Source organism: Bombina bombina, chromosome 6 (assembly GCF_027579735.1).
Source record: "Bombina bombina isolate aBomBom1 chromosome 6, aBomBom1.pri, whole genome shotgun sequence".
Lineage (NCBI taxonomy): Eukaryota > Metazoa > Chordata > Amphibia > Anura > Bombinatoridae > Bombina > Bombina bombina.
The window spans coordinates 739020839-739046762 of record NC_069504.1 but is presented as its reverse complement, the minus strand read 5'-3'; the positions used below and the strand labels follow the sequence as shown (position 1 = coordinate 739046762).

At 40.4% G+C, this 25924-nt stretch overlaps 1 protein-coding gene across 1 annotated transcript in view; it reads left to right on the top strand.

Moving 5' to 3' along the window:
* Positions 1-25924, top strand: part of BIN3 (bridging integrator 3) — a 291723-nt gene that overhangs the window by 211188 nt on the left and 54611 nt on the right. Inside the window, exon 4 of the mRNA XM_053717975.1 lies at positions 24480-24541. Within this exon, the coding sequence (XP_053573950.1) occupies positions 24480-24541 (62 nt within the window). The remainder of the gene's footprint in view (positions 1-24479; positions 24542-25924) is intronic.

Below are 25924 nucleotides of genomic sequence, written 5' to 3'. Positions count from 1 at the left end.
TTAGATTCAGTCGTTAAAAATGTTGCTAAAACCCCTGAGGTTTCTCCTATTCCAGATGCTGTCTCTGAAATAATTTCTAGGTAATGGTCTAAGCCAGGTAATTCTTTTAATCCTTCTGCAAGGTTTAAGAAGTTATTTTCCTTACCTGCCTCTAATATTGAACTGCGGGAGACTGTCCCTAAAGAAGATTGGCCTCTGGCTAAGCATACTACCATCCCTTTGGAAGATAGTACTTCTTTTAAGGACCCTTTAAATAGGAAGCTAGAATCCTTTCATAGAAGGGCTATTCTGCAAGTTGGTTATTTGTTTAGGTCAGCTATTGTTATTGCTGATGTAGCTGTTACTACTTCTTGCTGGTTAACTAGTTGTTCAGAACAGTTTACTAATGATTCTGCCAGTGAAGATTTATTTAACCTTTTGGGATTACTAAAAAGTGCTAATTCTTTCATTTTTGATCCTGTATTTGACTTTATTAAGATTAATGTTAAAAACATGTCCTTGGCAGTCCTTTCTAGAAGAGCTTTATGGCTTAAGTCCGGGTTTGCCGATTTGGTGTTTAAATACAGACTTTTAGCTCTTTCTTTTCTGAGCAGGATTTTTTTTGATTCTGAAATGGATTTTTTCTACTGTTTCTGGAGGTAAAGGGGCTTTTCTTCTTCAGGGCAAGAAGTCCAAGGGCAAATCTAAAGCCTAAAATTCAGTTTCTTTTGTCAGAACAAGGAACAGAAAGTTGATTCCTCCTCTCAGAAGCACAGCTCCTCTTGCCCAGTCTGGAGGCCTAGTTCTATTTGGAACAGACCTAAACAAGCCAAAAAAATACACCCCTACTTACAATCGTGATAGGCCCAGCTTGGCCTCACAGGATTTGGTATGCAGATCTGGTTTAGATGTCCAGTTGCCCTCCTTGGCCTCTTCCTCTACAACCATATCTTCTGTCTCAAGGTCCGTTTTTCTATCTTGATCTCAAATCTCTAAGCTTGATGACATGGAGATCGAACGGTTAGTTCTTAAGCATAGAGGTTTCTCAGATTCTGTGATTGAGACCTTGATCCAGGCTTGTAAGCCTGTGACAAGGAAGATTTATCATAAAGTCTGTAAGACTTTTATTTCTTGGTATATAGATCAGTGCTTTTCCTGGCATTCTTTTAGAATTCCTAGAATTTTGCAGTTATTACAGGATGGTTTAATAAGGGCTTACCTGCCAGATCTTTGAAAGAGCAGATTTCTCCTCTCTGAAATCTTAACTTGGTGTTAAAGGTTTTGTGGTCTTCTCCTTTTGGATATTAAGCTTCTTTCTTGGAAGGTTTTGATTCTTTTTGCTAGAAGAGTCTCTGAGTTGTCTGCTCTTTCTTGTGATCCTCTTTATCCTACTTTAATCAGGATAAAGGCAAAGGCGGTTTTAGGACTAAATTTGATTTCTTGCCTAAATGTGTGTCCTAAATGGGACCGATTTAACAAGCCCTGTACGGCCCCATATTCACCTGTTTTTCAAGACTGCTGATTTTTAACTAGATCCACCGCCTCTGAGCAGCGTACAGCAATCAACTTGATCCAGTTGATTGACACCTTCTGCTAGATTGGCCGCGAATCTGCAGGGGGCGACATTGCACAAGCAGCATGTCCGCGTTCAGCGATGTCTGGCGGACATGATTTGCTGCAGCTGCATTGTCCTTTCCTTGTGTCCTAATCCAAAGAATGCTTCAGAGAGATATTTGCATAATTTGGATGTTGTTAGAGCATTGTAGTATTATATTGATGCTACTAAAGATTTCAGACAAACTTCTTTGTTTTTTATTTTTCTGGTTCTAGGAACGGACAGAGTCTGCTGTTTCTTTGGCTTCTTGGTTGAAACTTCTGATTCATAAGGCTTACTTGGAGGCATGTCAGCCTCCACCTAAACAGATTACTGCTCATTCTATAAGATCAGTTGCCACTTCTTGGGCTTTCAAGAATGAGGCTTCTAATGACCAAATTTGCAAGGCAAATACTTGGTTTCTTTGCATACTTTTACTAAATTCTACCATTTTAATGTTTTTTATTCTTCTGAGGTAGCCTTTGGTAAGAATGTCATTCAGGCAGTTGTTTTAGCTTGATTTATTTCTGTATGTTGGTTATTTTTATTTCCTTTAAAAAAATAAAAAAAAAAGTAAAATATATGCCCTTTTTGGGTTTTTATGGGGGTTGTGGATTTAGTTTCTCAGTGAAAAAAGATGTTTCTTTAATCCCACCCTTTATGTTTTATGCTTACCTGATAAATTCATTTCTTTTATGGTGGTGAGAGTCCACAAGACTCTACTCTGTCTTTTTTTCTGGTATTGTTATTTTTTTGGCACATTTTTTTTCCCCTGCTCCCTTTATTTTTGCTCTTGTTTCTTTTCCTACCTCATTTTACTTGGCTATACGTTATACTGAGGTACTTATGAGGTGGGAAGGGTTTTATAGAGCTCTTGGGGTTTGGGAATCTTTGCCTCCTCCTAGTGTTAGGGAAGAGTAATTACCAGGAGTAATGGATCGTGGATTCTCACCACAATAAAATAAATTAATTTATCAGGTAAGCATAAATTATGTTTTTTTATTCTATTTTCCATGTATTGTGCCCATATATAATTTGTGTCTTCCTCTACTCTTGGCCTATTAACCCCTCCTCATAGGCTATATCCCTCTCCTCAGCTCTCCACATGGCCTTTTCCACTACTCTGTTCCACCAATAGATTATGCCCCATTACATTGTTCTCATTATCGTCTATTCTACTCTGCCTCTCCCTTTATGACATGGCTTGTATCCTCTCCTTTTTTCCATCCCAATTTTTCCTTTCATTTGTGTCTCCCTCATATCTTTATAATGTAAATCCAAGCAATGAGGAGCACTCGCAACAGGCGGATGAAATACAAACTTTTTATTAGAGTTCGTTAAAAAATCCACATATCCAGGATGAGGATTGGATTACAAGCGGTAATGCAGGTGGTTTGGAGTTCACTCCTAGGACTGTCTGCTGACGCGTTTCGGCCAGAAAGGCCATAATCGTAGCTACAGTCTGTGATCCCTAATGACCTTATATACACAATAGTGCATAGTAATTTGGTAAAATCATTACCCGGAGTGAGATCCTAAACACACCCAAAATGCTCGTTACAGCAATCATATTTTGATATTATTCTCAATTTACTGTCTTTTAAAGACTCATGAAACTTTTCCTGAAGCAATCAGCAGAATGCATAAATGCAAAAACAATACATAAATAGATAAATAAACAAAGTTGCATCCTTCTATACCTTATAATCACATGTACATTAATTGTACAGTTAGTACTCAAGGGATGAAATGACCCAAGTTGGAACCTTTCGTATTGTCATGTGTGTATATATATATATATATATATATATATATATATATATATATATATATATATATATATATATATATATATATATATATTATAGGCAATGTAGGGGCACAGCCATGGGGGCAGTATGTGCCCCTACCTATGCATGTCTTCATCTTGGGGCATGGGAACTCTTTGATGTCTATGAAAAATATAATCACATTTTCGAATCGCATATCACACTTTGGTTGAGATATGTGGACGATATTTTGATTTTATGGAAAAGTCCCATTGAAATTCTGAAAGAGTTTGTAAATAACTTAAACATAAACAACCGCAACATCTTGCTAACATTAGTATATGATTCAAAGGAATTAGCCTTTTTAGATATAATGATTAGGAAAGAAGGTACATCGATAGTGACTGAAAACTATAGAAAAAGTACAGCCACAAATAGTATCTTAGAGGCATCTAATTGTCACCCTTATCATTTGAAAAGAAGTGTCCCATATAGTCAATTCTTGCGTCTAAAAAGAAATTGTTCTTCAAATACTAAATTTGAATACCCTGCAGACTTAGTGCAACAGAGATTTATGAATCGGGGGTACTCTAGGAGAAACATCCAATCATCATTGAATAAAGTTAGAAAAAATAATAGAGACACTTTGCTCTACCAGTCCAGACCCCAAATAACTAATAACCTAACCAGATTTATAACTACATACAATTGTCAATGGCCAAAGATAAGAGAAATACTATCAAAACATTGGCATATTCTTACTTTAGATGAAAAAATTAAATCTAAAGTGGGTGATTACCCATTACTAACTGCAAAAAGAGCACCATGTTTGAAAGATAAACTGGTACAAAGCAAATTTGTTAGATCACCATCTTTGAATTGGTTAGGGTTAAGACAAGAGGTAAAGGGAAGTTATCCTTGCGGACACTGTGTGTACTGCCCTTATATGCAGAAAAGTAAAACTTTTTCAAGCAATAATAGCAAAACATATAACATAAAATTTTTTGCAAATTGCAATTCTGTAGGTGTGGTATATTTGCTACACTGTTCCTGTCCTTATTTCTATATAGGAAAAACTAAGAGACTTTTCAAAGAAAGAGTCCAGGAGCATAGAGATGATATAATTTATGGCAGGGATACCAGTGTGGCGAGACACTTTGCCCAATACCATCAACAAAATCCACCTTCCCTGAAATTTATTGGGATTGATAGGGGAATACAAAGTGGTAGAGGTGGTGATGAAGACAATTGTCTTTTAAGAAAAGAATCGAGGTGGATATATGTTCTTCAAACATTGTCCCCAAAAGGGTTAAATGAAGTAATAGAGTATGCCCCCTTTCTGAATTAAAAAGTTTAAATTTAGTAATCTGGAAATATAATGTAGTTTTAAGCTAATTTGTATCGCTTTTAAAGATATATAATAAGAAGATTTCTTTGACATATAATAAAATATTTAATTACCATTGTTCATTCGATGTGGGTGGGAAAAATTGCAATTGGGAGAAGGCAGATCAGTGCTGTAATTTGAATACATGAAACTATGTTTTCTGTACTCAAAATCTATATATGCAGGTATGGATATTTAAATTTGAAGTAGCGTCTTGTTACTATTAAGTTACACCCTCTATGCAAATTTGACCCTTGATAAGGGAGGTGAGAATACCTGTGCAAATTAGTCCTGACGAGGCCCGGATAATCGCAAGGCATTGTGGGGCGAAACGTACGTCGACTATGCTAAGGCTGTGCAAAGAAACAGAGCACACCTGTGGCAGCTGAATGGAGGTTCCTTTCCTGAGCGAAGCACAAACCAAGAGGGAGTGATGACACTCTGATCCGGTGTTGACCGGGAAACAATTTCGTTTGGATAAGCATTCTTAAAGCCGTAGCGGTTGTTCACCTAAGTGTACAGGTAATACGCTGGAAGACACGGCTCAACCAAGGTACTGTTATTTGAATGCTGATGTCATTTCTGGGGTTATGTGCATAAAATAGGATGGAACCTGCTGTGCTGAACAGGCCTTTGCCTCAAATATCAGGACACTTTGTTTTGATGCTACAAAAATCTTTTCACGATAAAGCATGTCAAAGATGGTGATTTAAGTTTACAAACCAAGCCTAATCAAACCAAAAAGTGGGGAACTTTAAAGGAGGACGCATTTACCTCAGTTGATTTAAATCTACCACAGTATGAATGTTAATACGGTTGCGGTTTGTGCACAGTCTGCAAGCAATGGCATAATATTGCAGCAAAGATGTTAGAGGACGCTTTTACCTCGAAAATTGTTGCAAGTTTTTGTATATTATTTTTGCAGTTGCTACTGTAATTGTTGTATGCTGTGTGAAGTCACACCTATTATGGCATTAATCTATAGAGGATGCTTTTACCTTGTGAAACCGCTATGACTATATATGTATGTGCATAGCAGAATGCCATAATAACATGACACTAATTAATCATCATCCATAATATTTCCTGTTTCTATTTTGCTTTAAGCAAGGGTTGAATACCCGAGTTGTATATAAACTTGGAATATAATGCTATTGTGTATTAGAGTGATGCATCACTTAGTGACATACTGAAATGTTGATGTGAATAAATGTCTCTGTATTTGATGATAAGCCTGTCTGGTTTCTCTTGATCATTGTGTGGTTGGTGCTCGCCTCCCTCTGGGGCCTAGAAGAGCAGAGGTTTAGAGTGCTGAAATCCCTAGTCATTTACTTTTTCTTAACTTTATTTATTTTGTATAATATATCTATATATATATATATATATATATATATATATATATATATATATATATTTTTTGAACTGACTACCCAAAGATATATGTGGAAACTAATGTACCTACACGTGTATTCATATGTGTATACAAAAAGCAAAAATAAATTATATATGTGATAAAGTCAACAATGTATACTGACTATTGGAAACAGCATTAGCTATTGGAACCAACATTAAGCTATGCCCATTTGTGTTCCCGTTTTCAAATTACTCATACATATAATTTTACATTTCTACACTCTTTACTTATGAACACAAACACATTGTATCTCCGCAATGGTACAATAAGGCCGTAGAGGAAGGGTCCAAGAGACAATAGCCATCCATGTTGCTCTGGAGGCCAGTTACTTGTGCTCAACATTTTCCCATTGAACACACAGATCCAGGGCTCTTATTCACAGAAGTTAATCAGATCATAGTCTGAATTTAACCCTTCCGGTACTCTGGTCCTGAGTCTGTGGATCCAATAGAACTCTCTTTTGGCCGGAAGTCTGTCTCTGTCCCCTCCTATCTCCCTACATTTCACTACCTCAATGATAGTCCATCTAAGGGAGTCAGCACTTTTATTATGTACCTGTTTAAAGTGCTGCACCAATGGGGTGGTCAATTATCCAGCTTTTATGCTGGATAGGTGCTCACGTATCCTGTGTCTGGTCTCCCTGGTCGTAAGACCTGTATACTGGATACCACAGTCCACACACGTGAGCAGATATACAGCATAAGACATTCTGCAGTTCAAACATGAAAAATGTTTACATTTTTCTCCAGTGGCTATACTTTCAAACCCCTCTCCTGGTTGCAAATACTCACATGCTGTGCATTGCAAGTAACTATACCTATAGGTACCCTTAAACCTTAGCCATGATAAACTGTCTGATGATACTGGTCTCAATTGTGTAGGGGCTAACATATTGCCAATGCTCTTCCCTCTCTTAAAAGCGTATCTACAGCCCTTAGCAACCACGTCCACCAGGCCATCATCTGCTTTGAGCATATGAAAATGTTTTCGAACTATATTGCAGACCTGGTGGAACTGGTTGCTATATTGGGTTATGAAGGATATCCCTTTAAAAAATTGCCTTTATCTCCTCTTATGGGTTTGAAGAACTCCTTCCTGTCTATTGCTGCTACACTTTTTCTTGAGGACACAACTTCTCTTCTATAACCCCTCTCACAGACCCTCCCCTCCAAGTCCAGAGCATGTCTTTCAAACTCATCATCTCTTGTACAATTTCTTCTAAGTCTGATAAATTGTCCTTTAAGGACTGATTTGAACACACGTTTAGGATGACTGCTCCTGGCATGGAGGAGAGTATTGCCTGAAATTGGCTTCCTGTAAACTTCGGTAACTACTCTGCCCTCCAAAGTTCTTGCCAAGGTAACATCTAAGAAGTTTATTATTTTCCCCCCATATTTATGGGTAAAATGGATCCCTCTGCTTCATCTTCATTACCTCTCCAGACGATCAGAAGGTCATCTATATACCTTCTATAGTAAATAATCCTGCCCTTCCAGCATTCATCACATCCAAAGATGTGGGACAGCTCGCACCAACCCATAAACAGGTTGGCGTACGAGGGGGCAAATTTTGCCCCCATTGCTGTCCCACATCTCTGGAGGTAGTGAACCCCTTCAAAAGCAAAAAAATTATGGGTTAATAAGAATTTTGTAACCCGTAGGATAGTAATTCGAAAATTCTGCTAAAAATTAGTAGATCTCTCGAGGAAAAAGCTGATTGCCTCTAATCCCATTTCATGGGGTATAGAGGAATACAGAGAAGTTACATCTATAGTAAGCCAGTTATAATCTTCTTGCCAGGAGAGAGATTCCAGCTCCATTAGGAGCTGTTTGATATCTCTCAAATAACTGGCTAACCCTTTCACCAGTGGCTGCAGGATGCCATCCAGCCACTCACTGCAAGAGGGGTTCGAGAATAGAAACAATTCCACTGATATTAGGACGACCTTTGACGTCAGAGAGAAATTTATAGACTTAAGGTAAAAAATTGAAAATCGGTGTTACTGGATTTTCAACCATAAGGAACTGACTAGTTTTTTCATCATTGTATCCTTCCTCTCGGCCATCATCTATTAACTGACTTAAATCATATATAAAATTCTTGGAAGGATTAAAGCTGATACTGGGCAGGGTCTGTTAACTGTCGTAGTGCTTCTTGGACTAAAAATTTTCTGTCCATAACTACAACAGACCCGCCGATGTCAGCAGACCTTATGACCAAAAGCTTATTCTCCCCTAAAAGTTTAAGGGTACTCAATTCCTCCTTACTTAGATTATTATACTTCCCTTTATTTTCAGTGTATTCAAGTTTTGTGAGATTGTGTTCGATTCTTTTTTGGAATACATTTCCTCTGGCCTGTATTGGATAGAACTTGGAGGCACTGGAAAGGTAGGACCGTTGTCCCTATTATTCAGATCAAAATTCTATGACTCGTTAGTACTGTACCTTCAATATAAAGTGCCTCCAATGTCTCCAAATCACAGATCTCTTGAAATGTCAAAGCAGTGTTCCCATCTGAATGCTCATAATTGGTGTTATGGCCTGTTGTTCCTCTTTATTAGCCTTGTTAAAGAACTTTTTCAGGATTAGATTCCTAATCCGTTTATTTACATCCAAAAGTGTCTGGAAAAGATTAAAACTTTCTGCTGGCACAAAGCTCAGCCCGTAACTTAGTACTTTAGTTTCCAGATCACCTAAAGGGACATGAAACCCAAAAAAAAATCTTTCATGATTCAGATAGAGAATACAATTTTAAGCAACTTTCTAATTTACTTCTATTATCTAATCTGTTTTATTCTCTTGGTATCATTTGTTGAAGGAGCAGCAATGCACTACTGGTTTCTAACTGAACACATGGGTGAGCCAATGAGAATCAGTTTATATATGCAGCCACCAATCAACAGCTAGGACCTATGTTCTCTGCTGCACATGAACTTGCCTAGATAAACATTTCAGCAAAGGATAACAAGAGAAACAAGCAAATTAAATAATTGAAGTAAATTGGAAAGTTGTTTGAAATTGTATTCTCTATCTGAATCATGAAAGAACATTTTTGGGTTTCATGTCCCTTTAATGGATGTGTAGACAGATTAATCACAGTGTTTAGCTGTATTTGGTCTTTGATCTCCCTCTCCGTGGGGGGAGCGATGTCTCTTTTAGGATTCCCTTCTCTCCTTTTTCTCCTCGCCCCCCTTCAAATCCTCTTGGGGGTCTGGAAAAAACCTGTGCGATGTCAGATCTATCCACCTCTCTAGGAATACCAGTCCCTGACGCTCCAACCGGCTCCATTTGATATTTAGAAACTATGCCCTCACTAGGTACATTTGATATAATGGACACCCCTTGTCCTGTCTTGTTTGAATCGGATATATTTTCTCTCTTATCCCCGGAGGTAGAGCAATCCCCTAAAGAATCTGCCTCGCTCTCATTAAAGGTAACCTTTTTAGATTTGTTGTAATTTTTGTAATTTTTATTTTTCTTGCCTGATTTATTGCCTTTTGGGAACTTTTTCTGGTCATTCTCCCTTCTATAGTTTGACCTTTGCCTCCTATTCCATATATATATCTTGTTCCCCTCATAGTCTGATAGGTCCCTAAGAAATTTGTCATGCCTTATCTCCATGATGAGACGTTTAGCCTCCGCTATGGATTCTTGCAAGATTTTGTCAAATTTCCAAAATTGTACCTCTGTGCTACGTAGATTCAACTCTACCTGCAAAGCATCTATCTCTCTGGATATGGATAATAACAACTTGGATTTGAATTCAGTTACCATTCCCATTAACTTTAGAGAACAATCTGATAACACTCCATTTCATGTCTGTATAAATTCAACATCTTCTACTAAAAATGTGGGGAACTTATTGACTCTAAGCCCTCTTGGAATCATGCCACATTTTATATATTTCTGTAGAGTTCATATGTCCCATTTTAACCTATTTTCTTTCTAATAACACGGTGAGTCCCCGGATCATCTAATTACTATTGGGAATATCACTCCTGCCCAGCAGGAGGCGGCAAAGAGCACCACAGCAAAGCTGTTAAATATCACCTCCCTTCCCTCCAACCCCAGTCATTCTCTTTGCCTGACTGGAGCAAGGAAGTGGTAAAGTTTAGGTGTTGGAAAGAAGATTCTTCAAGCAAGATTTTATTATTTTCAGCAGTGCAAGATTGTTCTGCTTTGTCCTAGGGTGTAGCCGTAGTCCATATCAGTTTCTTCAGTAGAGCAGTGGTGACTTTCAAGCGATGGGAACTTGTGGGATATAATCCTCACTGCGCCTCCCATGTCTTTGTTTTTATCCACAGGTCCATGTGAGGGAACTGGCCTCTAAAACCTAGTGAGCTGCCGTGCTGCCTGGTAGAAGTCTAAAGGTAAGTGCTAACTTTATTTTTTCTGGGACACATTGCAGAAAATAAAAGGAAAACACTTTCAAATATGATTGCGGGACAAAAGACATTTGCCTATTGCTAAGGGGATCATTTTATTATTGGCAGCAATAGCAGGCAGTGGGGACGAGGAGATTTATGGCTCAGTATGTGGTGTTTTTATTGTTACTTTACTCTCTGCGGCTTTAGTAATACATTTAGCCGAACGGGAGGTTAACGTTGTAACGCCCACAATGGACGGGGTTAGCTAAGGCTGCATTTTTTGTTGCGCGCCTTTCTCCCCCTACACTTCCTGTGTCTTGGAACGGAGAAATAGCTTTGTCACAGAAACTAGCAGAGTTGCGGTTATCGGTCTACAATTTACAGAAAAATAGAAGTTGAGTCCGGTTTTTCTAGCAGAATATTCACTCCGTTTTCAGTCAGGCAGGTAAGCACCTCAGTAAAGCTAAGCTGAGGTGTAGAGGTTGTCCGAAGTGCTTTCGTTTAAAACTTTAAAGGAACAGTAACGTTTTTTTGTGGGGTATTTTCTAAATAAAATATCAGTTTGTTTATCTATTTATTCTGTTTATTGGTGAATAAAGATGGACCAAGAGGCCCTGCAAGATGTTGCATGTTCTTTATGTTTTGATGCTAATGTGGAACCACCAATCCCTTTCTGTTCCTCATGTATTGAGAGAACTTTACATTACAGGGATAGACTTTTTCCTGAGCCAACATTGTCTAAGGCGGATGCTGTTCAGGAGTCTTCTGATAATGTTCAAGATATGCCGCAGCTTTCTCCTCAAGTGTCCCAAAATTTATCGTCCACACAGCCAGTGCCCTGCACTTCTTCTATTACTCCACCTGGAGTTACTTTGCAAGACATCGCTTCCCTCATGTCCTCAGCGGTATCTGATGCGTTGTCTGCTTTTCCCATGCTGCAGGGAAAGCAAGAGGATATGTAAAACAATCAGTGAGTAAGGTTGCTTACACAGTCGTGGCTATTCCGAACGTCCCCTCCCATAAATCTGAGGAGGAAGATACTTCGGTAGCATCTGAGGGTGAAATCTCAGACTCAGACAGTGTAATTCCTTCTGCTGATACTGAAGTTGTATCCTTCGGGTTTAAGCTCGAACACTTCCGTTTGTTACTTAAGGAGGTTTTAGCTACCCTGGACGACTCCGACACTACAGTCGTCGTCAAGCCTAAGAAGTCTAGTAAACTAAACAAGTATTTTAATATACCTTCCATGGTAGAGGTTTTTCCTGTACCAGATCGAGCTATATAGATTATTGCTAGGGAATTGGAGAGACCTGGTATCCCTTTTTCTCCTTCCCCTATATTTAAGAAGATGTTCCCTCTAGCAGAGGAGTCTTGGCAGACGGTACCCAAGGTGGAAGGGGCAATTTCCACTGTAGCTAAGAGGACCACTTTTCCCATAGAAGATGGTTGTTTTATTTAAGAATCCTATGGACAAGAAATTAGAGGGATTACTCAAGAAAATGTATGTACACCAGGGTTTACAATGGCAACCTGCGGTGTGTATTGCTACCGTCACTAGTGCGGCAGCATACTGGTTTGATGCGTTGTCTGATTCTATTCGGACAGACACTCCCCTTGAAGAGATCCAGGATAGGATCAAGGCCCTTAAGTTGTCCAATGCCTTTATTACGGATGCTTCCCTACAGGTTATTAAACTGGGAGCAAAGATTACCGGTTTTGCCGTACTGGCCCGCAGATCTTTATGGTTAAAATCTTGGTATGCGGATGTGTCATCTAAGTCTAAGCTTTTTGGCGATCCCTTACAAGGGAAAGACCTTGTTTAAGCCGGGTTTGACGGAAATTTTTTCTGACATTACGGGACGAAAGGGCCATTTCCTCCCTCAGGATAAGAGGAATAAGCAGAAGGGACGGCAGAGTAATTTTCGTTCCTTTCGAAACTTCAAGGGTAAGCCTTCCTCTCCTTCTTTCAAGCAGGAACAGTCCAAGCCTTCCTGGCGGCCCAACCAGTCTTGGAACAAGGGAAAACAATCCAAGAAGCCCGCTATTGACTCAAAAGCAGCATGAAGGGCCTGTCCCCGATCCGGGACTGGATCTTGTAGGGGGCAGATTTTTCTTCTTCGCTCAGGCTTGGGATGTTCAGGATCCCTGGGTGGTGGACATTGTGTTCCAGGAATACAAGCTAGAGTTCAAGACCTTTCCTCCCAGGGGCAGGTTTCTGCTTTCAAGATTATCTGTAGACCAGATAAAAAGAGAGGCGTTTTTACACTGTGTTCGGGACCTTTCCGACCTGGGAGTGATAGTTCCTGTCCCAATGCAAGAACAGGGTCTGGGGTTCTACTCCAATCTGTTCGTGGTTCCCAAAAAAGAGGGAACCTTCAGACAAATTTTAGATCTCAAAAGTCTAAACAAATTCCTCAGAGTACCGTCCTTCAAGATGGAAACTATTCGTTCCATTCTTCCCTTGGTTCAAGAGGGTCATTTTATAAAAATGGTAGATTTAAAGGATGCGTACCTGCATGTTCCCATCCACAGGGACCATCACAAGTTCCTGAGGTTTGCTTTTCTAGACAAACACTTTTTCTCTTCCATTCGGCCCTGCCACAGCTCCCAGAATTTTCTCAAAGGTTCTGGGATCCCTGTTGGCGGTGCTCTGATTGCGGGGCATTGCAGTGGCGCCTTATCTGGATGACATTCTGGTTCAGGCGCCATCCTTTCAACAAGCAAAATCCCACACGGAAATGTTATCCTTCCTGCGATCTCACGGATGGAAGGTGAATTTGGAAAAGAGTTCCTTAGTTCCAACTACAAGGGTAGTTTCCTTAGGAACCATAATAGATTCCTTATCAATGAAAATTTTTCTGACAGAGGTCAGGAAATCAAAGATTTTCGATTCCTGTCTAGCGCTTCAGTCCTCTCCTCGGCCATCAGTGGCTCAATGTATGGAGGTAATCGGTCTGATGGTAGCAGCCATGGACATCATCCGTGGACTCACCGTGTCAAGAAATAAATACATTTATCAGGTAAGCATAAATTTTCCCATAAGATCCCCAACACGCTCATCTGCTGACTGCAAAGAATAAAATTTCACAATTTCATTGCCACTCGTTTCGTGATCCATATTTGCAGAACTCAGTTCTTATAATCTTGCTTGCACTATAAACTGTTCATCAGTGCTCTAACACCTATTATGTTAAAACAAACCGTGAAAAATCCCACAAAATCACAAAGTATGTTGGCACCTGGTGACCAGAATTAGTCAGTTTCTGTCCCTTGTGCTTAATAGCTATGAGCTTAAGCCAATGTTATGTAAATATGTATGTTAATATACAAGGGGCTTCACTTGCCACCTCACCTCATATGCTCCGGTCGTGTAAGTCCCTTTCTCCACTCAAATGAGTGGAGAAAGACAGGAATCGCTATCGACCCCTCCTGCCGCTTCACCAACGTTTGTGGTCAATCGGGTAGAAGAAACACCTCTGTATCTACCCTCCGGTCGACTCCGATCCCTTCTTTGGCTCACTCCATGCTGGCGGGTGGTGACGTCATCACTCGTCTCCGGTTCCCGGCTCTCTGTCGATGACTGCTTCGTGAGGTGGGTGGGTGTCACAAGTGCAAGGACCAATCATCTGCTGGCGTGCTATCCTCCGTTCCACACGATACAATGTAAATCCAAGCAATGAGGAGCACTCGCAACAGGCAGATTAAATAAAAACTTTTTATAAGAGTTCGTTAAAACATCTACATATCCAGGATGAGGATTGGATTACAAGCGGCAATGCTGGTGGTTTGGAGTTCACTCCTAGGACTTTCTGCTGACGCGTTTCGGCCAGAAAGGCCGTAATCGTAGCTACAGTCTGTGATCCCTAATGCCCTTATATACAATAATTTGGTAAAATCATTACCCGGAGTGAGATCCTAAACACACCCACAATGCTCATTACAGCAATCGTATTTTGACATTATTCTCAATTTACTGTCTTTTAAAGACTCATGAAAATTATCCTGAAGCAATCATCTGAATGTATAAATGCAAAAACAATACATAAATAGATAAATAAACAAAGTTGCATCCTTATATACCTTATAATCACATGTACATTAATTGTACAGTAAATACTCAAGGGATGAAATGACCCAAGTTGGAACCTTTCGTATTGTTATATATATATATATATATATATATATCAAACAACATCCAGCTCAACCCTCTAAGTCGATAGCAGCCTGGGTGCAAGGATATAGGTGCATATACAGACAAGAGATGCACTCACAGGACTTTTAAAAAAATCAAATTTAATGTAACGTTTTCGGGGTTCACAACCCCTTCATCAGCATGCAATAATACAATACTTCACTCCTTTTATAGTGTATAAAAGCAAACACAAACCTAGTGCTCTCCAAAAAGTGCGCCAATAGTTGCGAGTTTGGAATGCAAAATTGCATTCCACAGTGTGAGGCCGGAACCAGAAGTTCCAACACATCACTTCCGGTTTTCGGCAACAGTGAAAACAAAACAGCTAACGTTGCTAAACAAATAAGTTTGCTTAATATAGCATCATACAAATAGGATGACATAGTGCAAATATTGAGTAAGAACTTACACATATTATTTGTGATCAAACAGACAATGGTTATTAGTGATCGATCTGCTCATAGTGTATGTATACACCAATCGTCATGGAAACGGTTGCCATGGTGATAAAGGTCAACATTGAATTATGGTGAAATAGAGTGTTTATATCTAAGTGTGACAGTGAAACACAGAAGTGATTCGTTTACATAAGGATCTGTATATAAACATAAAAGTACCAATGTGTACAAATTGACACTAGTTATAACTTATTATAACTAATTCACAAACACTGATTGGGCTGTATTACAGTGCTTAGGATGGCAACGATGTTGCGCATTAACGCTAAGTAATGGATATTTTTGTGAAAATGACTTTAGATGGAATATCAAAGTGTAACTGCTTTTAAGAGAACCATATCATTAATAGCATGTATTTGATGGAGATGTAAACCCAGGATACATCATGAGCTAAACTGGTAGACATATATATGGAAGGGATAAACCTTTTTGTGGTCTAAAAAGAATTGTATGTAAATATACATTGTGTGGGAATACACAATGGGATGCACAGAATTAGATATTGCCATGTTACATATACAATGTAGGAGATGCAAGTCCAGTTTGCACCCGTTTTAAAGATGTATAAGCTTATATGTCAACCTTCGACCCGCTTCTGTTCAAAAACAAGATGAACTTCAAAAACAATACAGATTGTCCCGAAATCCTCAAGAATGTTCCAAGAAGATGTGATTAAAGATGTGACCTATAATGCCCAGAAAATAAATTGATGTGCATAAAAAACAGAGTAATTAAACAAGGAAGGCCAGGCTTCCACTAAAGGAGATGGGAACAGAAAGTTACCACTCCATAGTGCCGTTAGTCACCTGCCCACCCATCCCTTGACGGAAAAGGTGAAGCATGAAACAACAACGGAGCCACAATGCACCCATGTCATACCCCAAGTATGTGGCATGGCTGGTTAGGATCACAGGAGGCTCTTGAAGTCTGGCATGGTATGCAAACCACCGGGTTGTATCGTGCCCAATCTGAACATCCATTGGGCCTCACGCTTGAGGAGTTGTTTGTTCCAGTCACCACCCCTATCCAGGGGGGCTATGTGATCAATCAAAATATAGCGGATAGAAGAAACTGAATGACCCTTGTTGGCGCAATGTCGTGCCACAGGTTGTTCTGAATCGCCTTGTTTTAGTGCAGTCCTTATGGCGTGCCGATGATTTGCCATGCGCTCACGTAGTGTGCCAGACGTCTTGCCTACGTAGAAACTTGAGCACGGACAGAATAACAAATACACTACTTGAGTAGTGGTACACGTAATGGAGTGTTTGATAGAAAATGTCCGGTTTGTGTGTGGATGATGGAATGTTTTGGTACCAACCAGGCCGTTGCACGTCGTGCAGCCTAAAGAACGGTAGGACCCCTTGATATTTCTTGTGACCCCAGATGTGTAACATTGTTTAGGATCCGTTTTCATTAGGAGATCTTTAAGGTTGGTACCTCTCTTAAAGCCCACCATGGGTTGTAGGTTATGCGTGAAAGGTAATTTTGGATCGGAGGACATAATAGGCCAATGTTGGCGCAGAATTTGACCTGTGTTCTTGGTTGCTGGAGTGAAGGTAGTGGACATAATTAACTTGTCACTTGTGTCCCTTTTAGGTGTAGGTAGGATTAGTTCTGTTTGTGTTAGTGTAGACGCAGCATCCATTGTTTCTTGGACCACCGACATCTTGTAACCCCTATCACAGAATCTCTCACCCACTCCTAACAATTGGGAGACCCCAGTTGTAGCATTAGAGTTGTTGCGCATAGTTCTAATAAACTGCGATTTTACTATGCCTTTCAGTAGGGCTGGGGGATGGCAACTATCAGCCCTCAATATGGAGTTACGATCAGTAGGTTTGTGGTATAATGTGGTACCAAGACTACCAACATTCTTGAAAACAGTCAGATCAAGAAAATTGATGGACTGGTCATCAACTGTCATTTTAAATCTGACATTACTCGCGGTAGTGTTGTAGGAATCAAACCACTTGTGGAGTTCCTCCAGACCCCCTCGCCACACCAGGAAAATATCATTTATGTACCTGTAATAACAGATAATAGATGCGTTAGGGATGTTCCACAAATGCATATTTTCGAACTGTGACATGTAGATGTTGGCGTATGAGGGGGCCATGGAGGAAGCCATGGCTGTGCCAGCTGTTTGTAAATAAAACTTACTTTCAAAACGAAAGTAGTTTTTGAATAAACAGTATTCAATGAGGGAAATCAGGTACTCCACTGGGGGACCTTCATACAGGGGGTTACCTGTGAGGTGTTCTTGCACGGCCTTTAGGCCATCTAGGTGGGGGATAATGGTGTACAGACTGTTGACGTCCAGAGTGACGAGTAAGTCATCTTGCTGGACGTCAACAGTCCGTATTTTCCGAATGAAATCGTTGGTATCCATAATGTACGAGCGTATTTCCCTTACCACTGGTTGTAACAATACATCCACAAATTGTGCTATAGGCTGAGTTAATGAATGCCTTGCCGACACAATGGGGCGGCCTGGTGGATGGTCCAACGTCTGGTGGATCTTAGGGATCGAATACAGAATGGGTATCTTAGGGTATGTGGTTGTACAAAAGTTACAAATGTGTTCAGACAGAAATCCCTGTTCGAACCCCAAAGTGATGAGACTATCAAGTTGTGATTTGTATGTCCCAGTAGGGTCAAATAATAGCTGTGTATATGTAAGGGTATCAGCCAATTGTTCCAGGATGTCTGCTCTATAATCGTTGTAATTTAATAGACCAATTGCTCCGCCCTTATCGGCGGGCCTGATGACGAAAGAGGAATCATCCTGGAGGGTTTTAATGGCTTTACGTTCTTCACTGGAGAGATTGTGTTTCCACAAAGTCTCAGTTCTGGCTGTATCCAAATCCTGTGTGACTAACCTTAAAAATGTTTTGGTACTGGGACTGCTGTTTGAGGGTTCAAAAGAGCTTGGTAGTTTACATTTGAGTTCTACCTGGGACTTCAATGTTGTGGGTTCTTTATTTTGAAAGAATTCCCTGATCTTGAGTGATCTATTTAGTTTGTAGAGGTCTAATTTAAGATCAAATTCAGATACCGGAGTGCTAGGCACGAACGATAACCCCCTGTTGAGAACTTTACATTCACTTTCAGTAAGGATATGTGTGCTCAAATTGATGATTATGTCCTCTGTCGTGGTCGTCTGGGGGGTCTGTGTCTGATGCCCCGCCCGCCTAATATGGGGTCTGTTATGCCGCCCCCTCCCCGAGAGCGTGTAGTGACCCCTAAAAAATGGCTAGGTGTGGAGTGTAGTCTAGATTCATGAGAAGGGAATCAAACTAGGAGGAGACAGAGAACCAGACGGGTACATTTTGACACTGTAGACCAGGGGTGTCCAAACTTTTTTGGAAGAGTGCCAGATTTCATGAAGTGAACATGTGCGAGGGCCGACCATTTTGCCTGACATTCTTTGAACCATTTTAAAATAAATGCAAATTAACTATTTTATGCAAAGTTTATTGAAAACGGCATACTTTTACATTTTGTGACTTGGATGACAAATCTAAACAGGTGTTAAATCACTCTGCCTTTAAAAAAACAGGAAGCTGAACTATGTCAGGAGCATTGTAAAGTACATTACACAAACTAATAAAGGTTGTCTGTCAACTTTTAAGTTCAGAAAATGTGAACAGGAACATAACACCATAACACCAAAATTTAATTCCATTGTACAGCATATAACTAATTGCTGGAACTACCTGTCCTATACCTTTTTCTGAATGATAATTCTAATAAAATATATACTCTTCATAGAGTTCCTTGTTATATATCCCTGCTGGGACACTTCATATAAAAAACACCTAATGTTGTTAATACTTCCTTATAGTGTTAACTAATATAAAGGGAGTAACAAACATATATTGTGTTAATTATTAAATGCTTGTCAAATGTTGATATCGTAATACTGTCTTAAAGCATATGAAAGTTCTCTTCACAGGGTTACGTTAAAGTAAGTTCTTATTCACTTCACAAGGTTACGATAATGGCAGTAATTTTAGTGCAGCAAAAGTTATTCATAATCACTTCACAAGGTTATGATAATGGCAGTAATTATAGTGCAGCAAAAGTTATTTAAGAGGTTACCTTGTAGGAATCACTGTTCGACAGGATTTAACAAAAAAAACTCTGTAGAGATCAGCAAGATGGTGGAGGAGTACTCCTGTGGCTCAGTACGGCTGAGCTTCCTGTGGCGTGTGACGTCAGAGGACGGATAACGGCCGATTGCCGTGCACTGAGACAGAAATAACACTACTCAAGGCAGTTTGGGACTTAACTGAGCGGCGGTCAGGGACTCACTGGGGGGCCGGGGGGTTGTATAATGTATATTTGTAAAATTATCTGTGGGGCCATATCAGTCCGGTACTCGTGCCGCAATTGGCCCGCGGGCCGGACTTTGGACATGCCTGCTGTAGACACTAGTGGGGGTGAATCCACTGATACTGAAAGGAACCCCTCCAATACTTCATTTACCCCACCTGGTTCACATAGACACCAAAACCAATTCCCTTCTCATAATTCTAGACTACACTCCACACCTAGCCATTTTTTAGGGGTCACTACACGCTCCCGGGGAGGGGGCGGCATAACAGACCCCATATTAGGCGGGCGGGGCATCAGACACAGACCCCCCCAGACGACCACAACAGAGGACATAATCATCAATTTGAGCACACATATCCTTACTGAAAGTGAACGTAAAGTTCTCAACAGGGGGTTATCGTTCGTGCCTAGCACTCCGGTATCTGAATTTGATCTTAAATTAGACCTCTACAAACTAAATAGATCACTCAAGATCAGGGAATTCTTTCAAAATAAAGAACCCACAACATTGAAGTCCCAGGTAGAACTCAAATGTAAACTACCAAGCTCTTTTGAACCCTCAAACAGCAGTCCCAGTACCAAAACATTTTTAAGGTTAGTCACACAGGATTTGGATACAGCCAGAACTGAGACTTTGTGGAAACACAATCTCTCCAGTGAAGAACGTAAAGCCATTAAAACCCTCCAGGATGATTCCTCTTTCGTCATCAGGCCCGCCGATAAGGGCGGAGCAATTGTTCTATTAAATTACGATTATAGAGCAGACATCCTGGAACAATTGGCTGATACCCTTACATATACACAGCTATCATTTGACCCTACTGGGACATACAAATCACAACTTGATAGTCTCATCACTTTGGGGTTCGAACAGGGATTTCTGTCCGAACACATTTGTAACTTTTGTACAACCACATACCCTAAGATACCCATTCCGTATTTGATCCCTAAGATCCACCAGACGTTGGACCATCCACCAGGCCGCCCCATTGTGTCGGCAAGGCATTCATTAACTCAGCCTATAGCACAATTTGTGGATGTATTGTTACAACCAGTGGTAAGGGAAATACGCTCATACATTATGGATACCAACGATTTCATTCAGAAAATACGGACTGTTGACGTCCAGCAAGATGACTTACTCGTCACTCTGGACGTCAACAGTCTGTACACCATTATCCCCCACCTAGATGGCCTAAAGGCCGTGCAAGAACACCTCACAGGTAACCCCCTGTATGAAGGTCCCCCAGTGGAGTACCTGATTTCCCTCATTGAATACTGTTTATTCAAAAACTACTTTAGTTTTGAAAGTAAGTTTTATTTACAAACAGCTGGCACAGCCATAGGTTCCTCCATGGCCCCCTCATACGCCAACATCTACATGTCACAGTTCGAAAATATGCATTTGTGGAACATCCCTAACGCATCTATTATCTGTTATTACAGGTACATAGATGATATTTTCCTGGTGTGGCGAGGGGGTCTGGAGGAACTCCACAAGTGGTTTGATTCCTACAACACTACCGCGAGTAATGTCAGATTTAAAATGACAGTTGATGACCAGTCCATCAATTTTCTTGATCTGACTGTTTTCAAGAATGTTGGTAGTCTTGGTACCACATTATACCACAAACCTACCGATCGTAACTCCATATTGAGGGCTGATAGTTGCCATCCCCCAGCCCTACTGAAAGGCATAGTAAAATCGCAGTTTATTAGAACTATGCGCAACAACTCTAATGCTACAACTGGGGTCTCCCAATTGTTAGGAGTGGGTGAGAGATTCCGTGATAGGGGTTACAAAGATGTCGGTGGTCCAAGAAACAATGGATGCTGTGTCTACACTAACACAAACAGAACTAATCCTACCTACACCTAAAAGGGACACAAGTGACAAGTTAATTATGTCCACTACCTTCACTCCAGCAACCAAGAACACAGGTCAAATTCTGCGCCAACATTGGCCTATTATGTCCTCCGATCCAAAATTACCTTTCACGCATAACCTACAACCCATGGTGGGCTTTAAGAGAGGTACCAACCTTAAAGATCTCCTAATGAAAACTGATCCTAAACAATGTTACACATCTGGGGTCACAAGAAATATCAAGGGGTCCTACCGTTGTTTAGGCTGCACTACGTGCAACGGACTGGTTGGTACCAAAACATTCCATCATCCACACACAAACCGGACATTTTCTATCAAACACTCCATTACGTGTACCACTACTCACATAGTGTATTTGTTATTCTGTCTGTGCTCAAGTTTCTACGTAGGCAAGACGTCTGGCACACTACATGAGCGCATGGCAAATCATCGGCACGCCATAAGGACTGCACTAAAACAAGGCGATTCAGAACAGCCTGTGGCACGACATTGCGCCAACAAGGGTCATTCAGTTTCTTCTATCCGCTATATTTTGATTGATCACATACCCCCCCCCTGGATAGGGGTGGTGACCGGAACAAACAACTCCTCAAGCGTGAGGCCCAATGGATGTTCAGATTGGGCACTATACAACCCGGTGGTTTGCATACCATGCCAGACTTCAAGAGCCTCCTGTGATCCTAACCAGCCGTGCCACATACTTGGGGTATGACAAGGGTGCATTGTGGCTCCGTTTTTGTTTCATGCTTCACCTTTTCCGTCAAGGGATGGGTGGGCAGGTGACTAACGGCACTTTGGAGTGGTAACTTTCTGTTCCCATCTCCTTTAGTGGAAGCCTGGCCTTCCTTGTTTAATTACTCTGTTTTTTATGCACATCAATTTATTTTCTGGGCATTATAGGTCACATCTTTAATCACATCTTCTTGGAACATTCTTGAGGATTTCGGGACAATCTGTATTGTTTTTGAAGTTCATCTTGTTTTTGAACAGAAGCGGGTCGAAGGTTGACATATAAGCTTATACATCTTTAAAACGGGTGCAGCCTGGACTTGCATCTCCTACATTGTATATGTAACATGGCAATATCTAATTCTGTGCATCCCATTGTGTATTCCCACACAATGTATATTTACATACAATTCTTTTTAGACCACAAAAAGGTTTATCCCCTCCATATATATGTCTACCAGTTTAGCTCATGATGTATCCTGGGTTTACATCTCCATCAAATACATGCTATTAATGATATGGTTCTCTTAAAAGCAGTTACACTTTGATATTCCATCTAAAGTCATTTTCACAAAAATATCCATTACTTAGCGTTAATGCGCAACATCGTTGCCATCCTAAGCACTGTAATACAGCCCAATCAGTGTTTGTGAATTAGTTATAATAAGTTATAACTAGTGTCAATTTGTACACATTGGTACTTTTATGTTTATATACAGATCCTTATGTAAACGAATCACATCTGTGTTTCACTGTCACACTTAGATATAAACACATTTCACCATAATTCAATGTTGACCTTTATCACCATGGCAACCGTTTCCATGACGATTGGTGTATACATACACTATGAGCAGATCGATCACTAATAACCATTGTCTGTTTGATCACAAATGTTAGTTTTTACTCAATATTTGCACTATGTCATCCTATTTGTATGATGCTGTATTAAGCAAACTTGTTTGTTTAGCAACGTTAGCTGTTTTGTTTTCACTGTTGCCGAAAACCGGAAGTGATGTGTTGGAACTTCCGGTTCCGGCCTCACACTGTGGAACGCAATTTGCGTTCCAAAGTCGCAACTATTGGCGCACTTTTTGGAGAGCACTCGGTTTGTGTTTGCTTTTATACACTATAAAAGGAGTGAAGTATTGTATTATTGCATGCTGATGAAGGGGTTGTGAACCCCGAAAACGTTACATTAAATTTGATTTTTGAAAAAGTCCTGTGAGTGCATCTCTTGTTTGTATGTATATATATATATATATATATATCATATCTTTATCACCTGTACAGCCTGTGTGCCACCTCCTGTGTTGCTCATCTGCATGACCAGTGTCCCCTCTTCAGCAGTCAGCATGGCTTTCTAACTGTTAATTCCCTTCTCTTTTACCTGGTCTGTGCCCCAGTAGTCAATATTTTTCTATTCCTTTTGTGTCTGTCCTCTGTCTTTACCTTGGCCACAGCTCATCTGCTCTTTCTTTTCATGTGCTCTATGCTACTATTTAGTATCTATTTGTTGTCTTCCCATATTCTTTCCTTGTCCCCCCCATGTCCTTTGTTTTGAATTCACTTTGCTTATGTTCTTTTTTGTCCCCCTATGGCCTCTATTGCCTCTGTTCTCCAAATGGACTATAGTCTTTGTGTGCACAACCTATCTGTCTTTTTTTTTCTTTCTTTATATCCAACATACTCCACCTACCTACATTTTCATGGCATCTCTCCATTTGCTTTAATAATCTACTCATGACAAGTGCTCACATTCACCTTCATTACTTTTCTCATTTAGGTCTTTTCTTCCAAAAGCCCATTTGTTTTTCCAGTGTTTTATTTTCATTTCTTCTTTTAGAATGTCAGTCTTTTGCTTCCCCCATTTCCTTTGTTTTTATTTTATTTATTTATTTTTATCTCTCTTTGGCCCTTTCTTTTATCCTCATACTTTCAATCATTGTTTTCCAGCTAGGCTAGTCACCATGGCCAGTTTCTAGGTAATTTGGGCTTTCTTTTTAGTGTCTGTCTTTGACAGTGTGTTCCTCCTTGGGCCCAATGTTTTAAAGCTCTCTGCTCAGGTGAGATGATTTAAGAAGTCTTGTCAGTATGGCGAGGTCCTTCAAAAAATCTTAGAAACACAAATTTTACCTTTATAGATGTTTATCTCACTATGAGGGCTTATCTATGTTAAGAATCTCATAAATTACCATATAAGGTCTAAAAAAATGCCAAAGATTTTATGTGATTTCTCTCCATGGCGGCAAGGTTTTTATCATCAGGCCTTAAGTGTCTACACCTCCCATTACAGACCTCCTCCCTCGTGTTTTGCTGCACCTCTTTGTCTTTATTTTAGACCTCCATTTCTGTCCTTCACAGGTTGGAAGATCAGACCAAAAAACTCCAAAAAGATATGAAGAAAAGTATAGAAGCAGATTTGGGTAAGTTAACCCAGGATTGTGACAGTGCCAGATATTTACAATGCTATAATTGTTGTCTCTTTTCTTCATAAATGGAAAGAGTCCACAGCTGCATTCATTACTTTTGGGAATTAAGAACCTGGCTACCAGGATGAGGCAAAGACACCCCAAAAGCTTAAATACTCCTCCCACTCTCCTCATCCCCCAGTCATTCTTTGCCTTTCGTCCCAGGAGGTTGGCAGAGAAGTGTCAGAAGTTTGTTTATGGAAGGTAGTACTCTTCGGCATGGGACGGGAGTTTTAAGTAGTCCTATCAGTGAGGGCCTGGATGAAAGTTAGAGTCCGGAGATGCAGGGAGAGTCTTTCTGCGAAACCATCCCGACTCATATTAACAGCTCCACAAGCAATCAACGTTGTCAAACTTCACTTCGCTGCCTGCTTTCTTCTCTCAAGTCCATGGCGGAGGCGCTGCTACTATTCGTCACACTTGAAGGGTCGTGTTCCATGGCATAGCTTCCAGTAAAATAGTTTCATTTTACTTCATCAGAATGTACTGTAACTTATTTGTTTTTCCGTAAGGAACTATCTTGCGGGACTTATTAAGTATATATAGGGCCTCAGTGAGGCTCCTTTGGTATCTTGGAATGGAGGGTTAACATCTCCCGAGGGGGATTATTGAACAGGGTTTTTTTTTTAATCATGTTTGTTATGTGATACAATCCGCTTATGTGTAGTGTTAACTGGGCTCTTGGCTTGGAACATAAAGGCCTTTGGAAGTGACGCGACCTTATGGTTGCAGTACTTTTTGGACTGTACGGTTCACCTTGTGACTGGACGTGTTTACGTTTTGGTCTTCCATTTCCACATTCCTGACCGTGTGACGACTAAATAAATTAGAGTCTGCTAGTGTCTGGTTATAGGAGGTGGTGAGTGCCCCAGCCATTGTGGGTGTCGGTTGCCGTTTTAAGTTTTCTCTTTAGTCCAATATTATTATATTCTCTATCTAGTTATGGAGGATTCTGATGCTGAGACTGTTCAAATTTCAGATTCAGCTTCTTCGGCTTGTGAAGAATGCGAATTGGCCCCATTGACACAGGTCATTCATTTATGTTCGATATGCCCTATTAGAGCACCCTGTTCCTCGGGCTCGGGGAATCAGGGGTCTGCTGAGCCATCCGCCTCTGGGGGTTCTGTCGCCTCTGGGGGTTCCGCTCCCTACTACTACACATGCGGGTAACCCAGATTATGTTTATCCCTCCTTACAGGGAGGCTTGTTCCCCCCGGAGGTTGCAGCTCATTTTCGCTTTCACATATATTTGGCGATTATGCGTCTGCAAAGTCCAGGCGTTTATTTGCGTTTGTGCTCATGCCGATCGTCCCGGATCTATCGGCCTTGGGGGGCCTA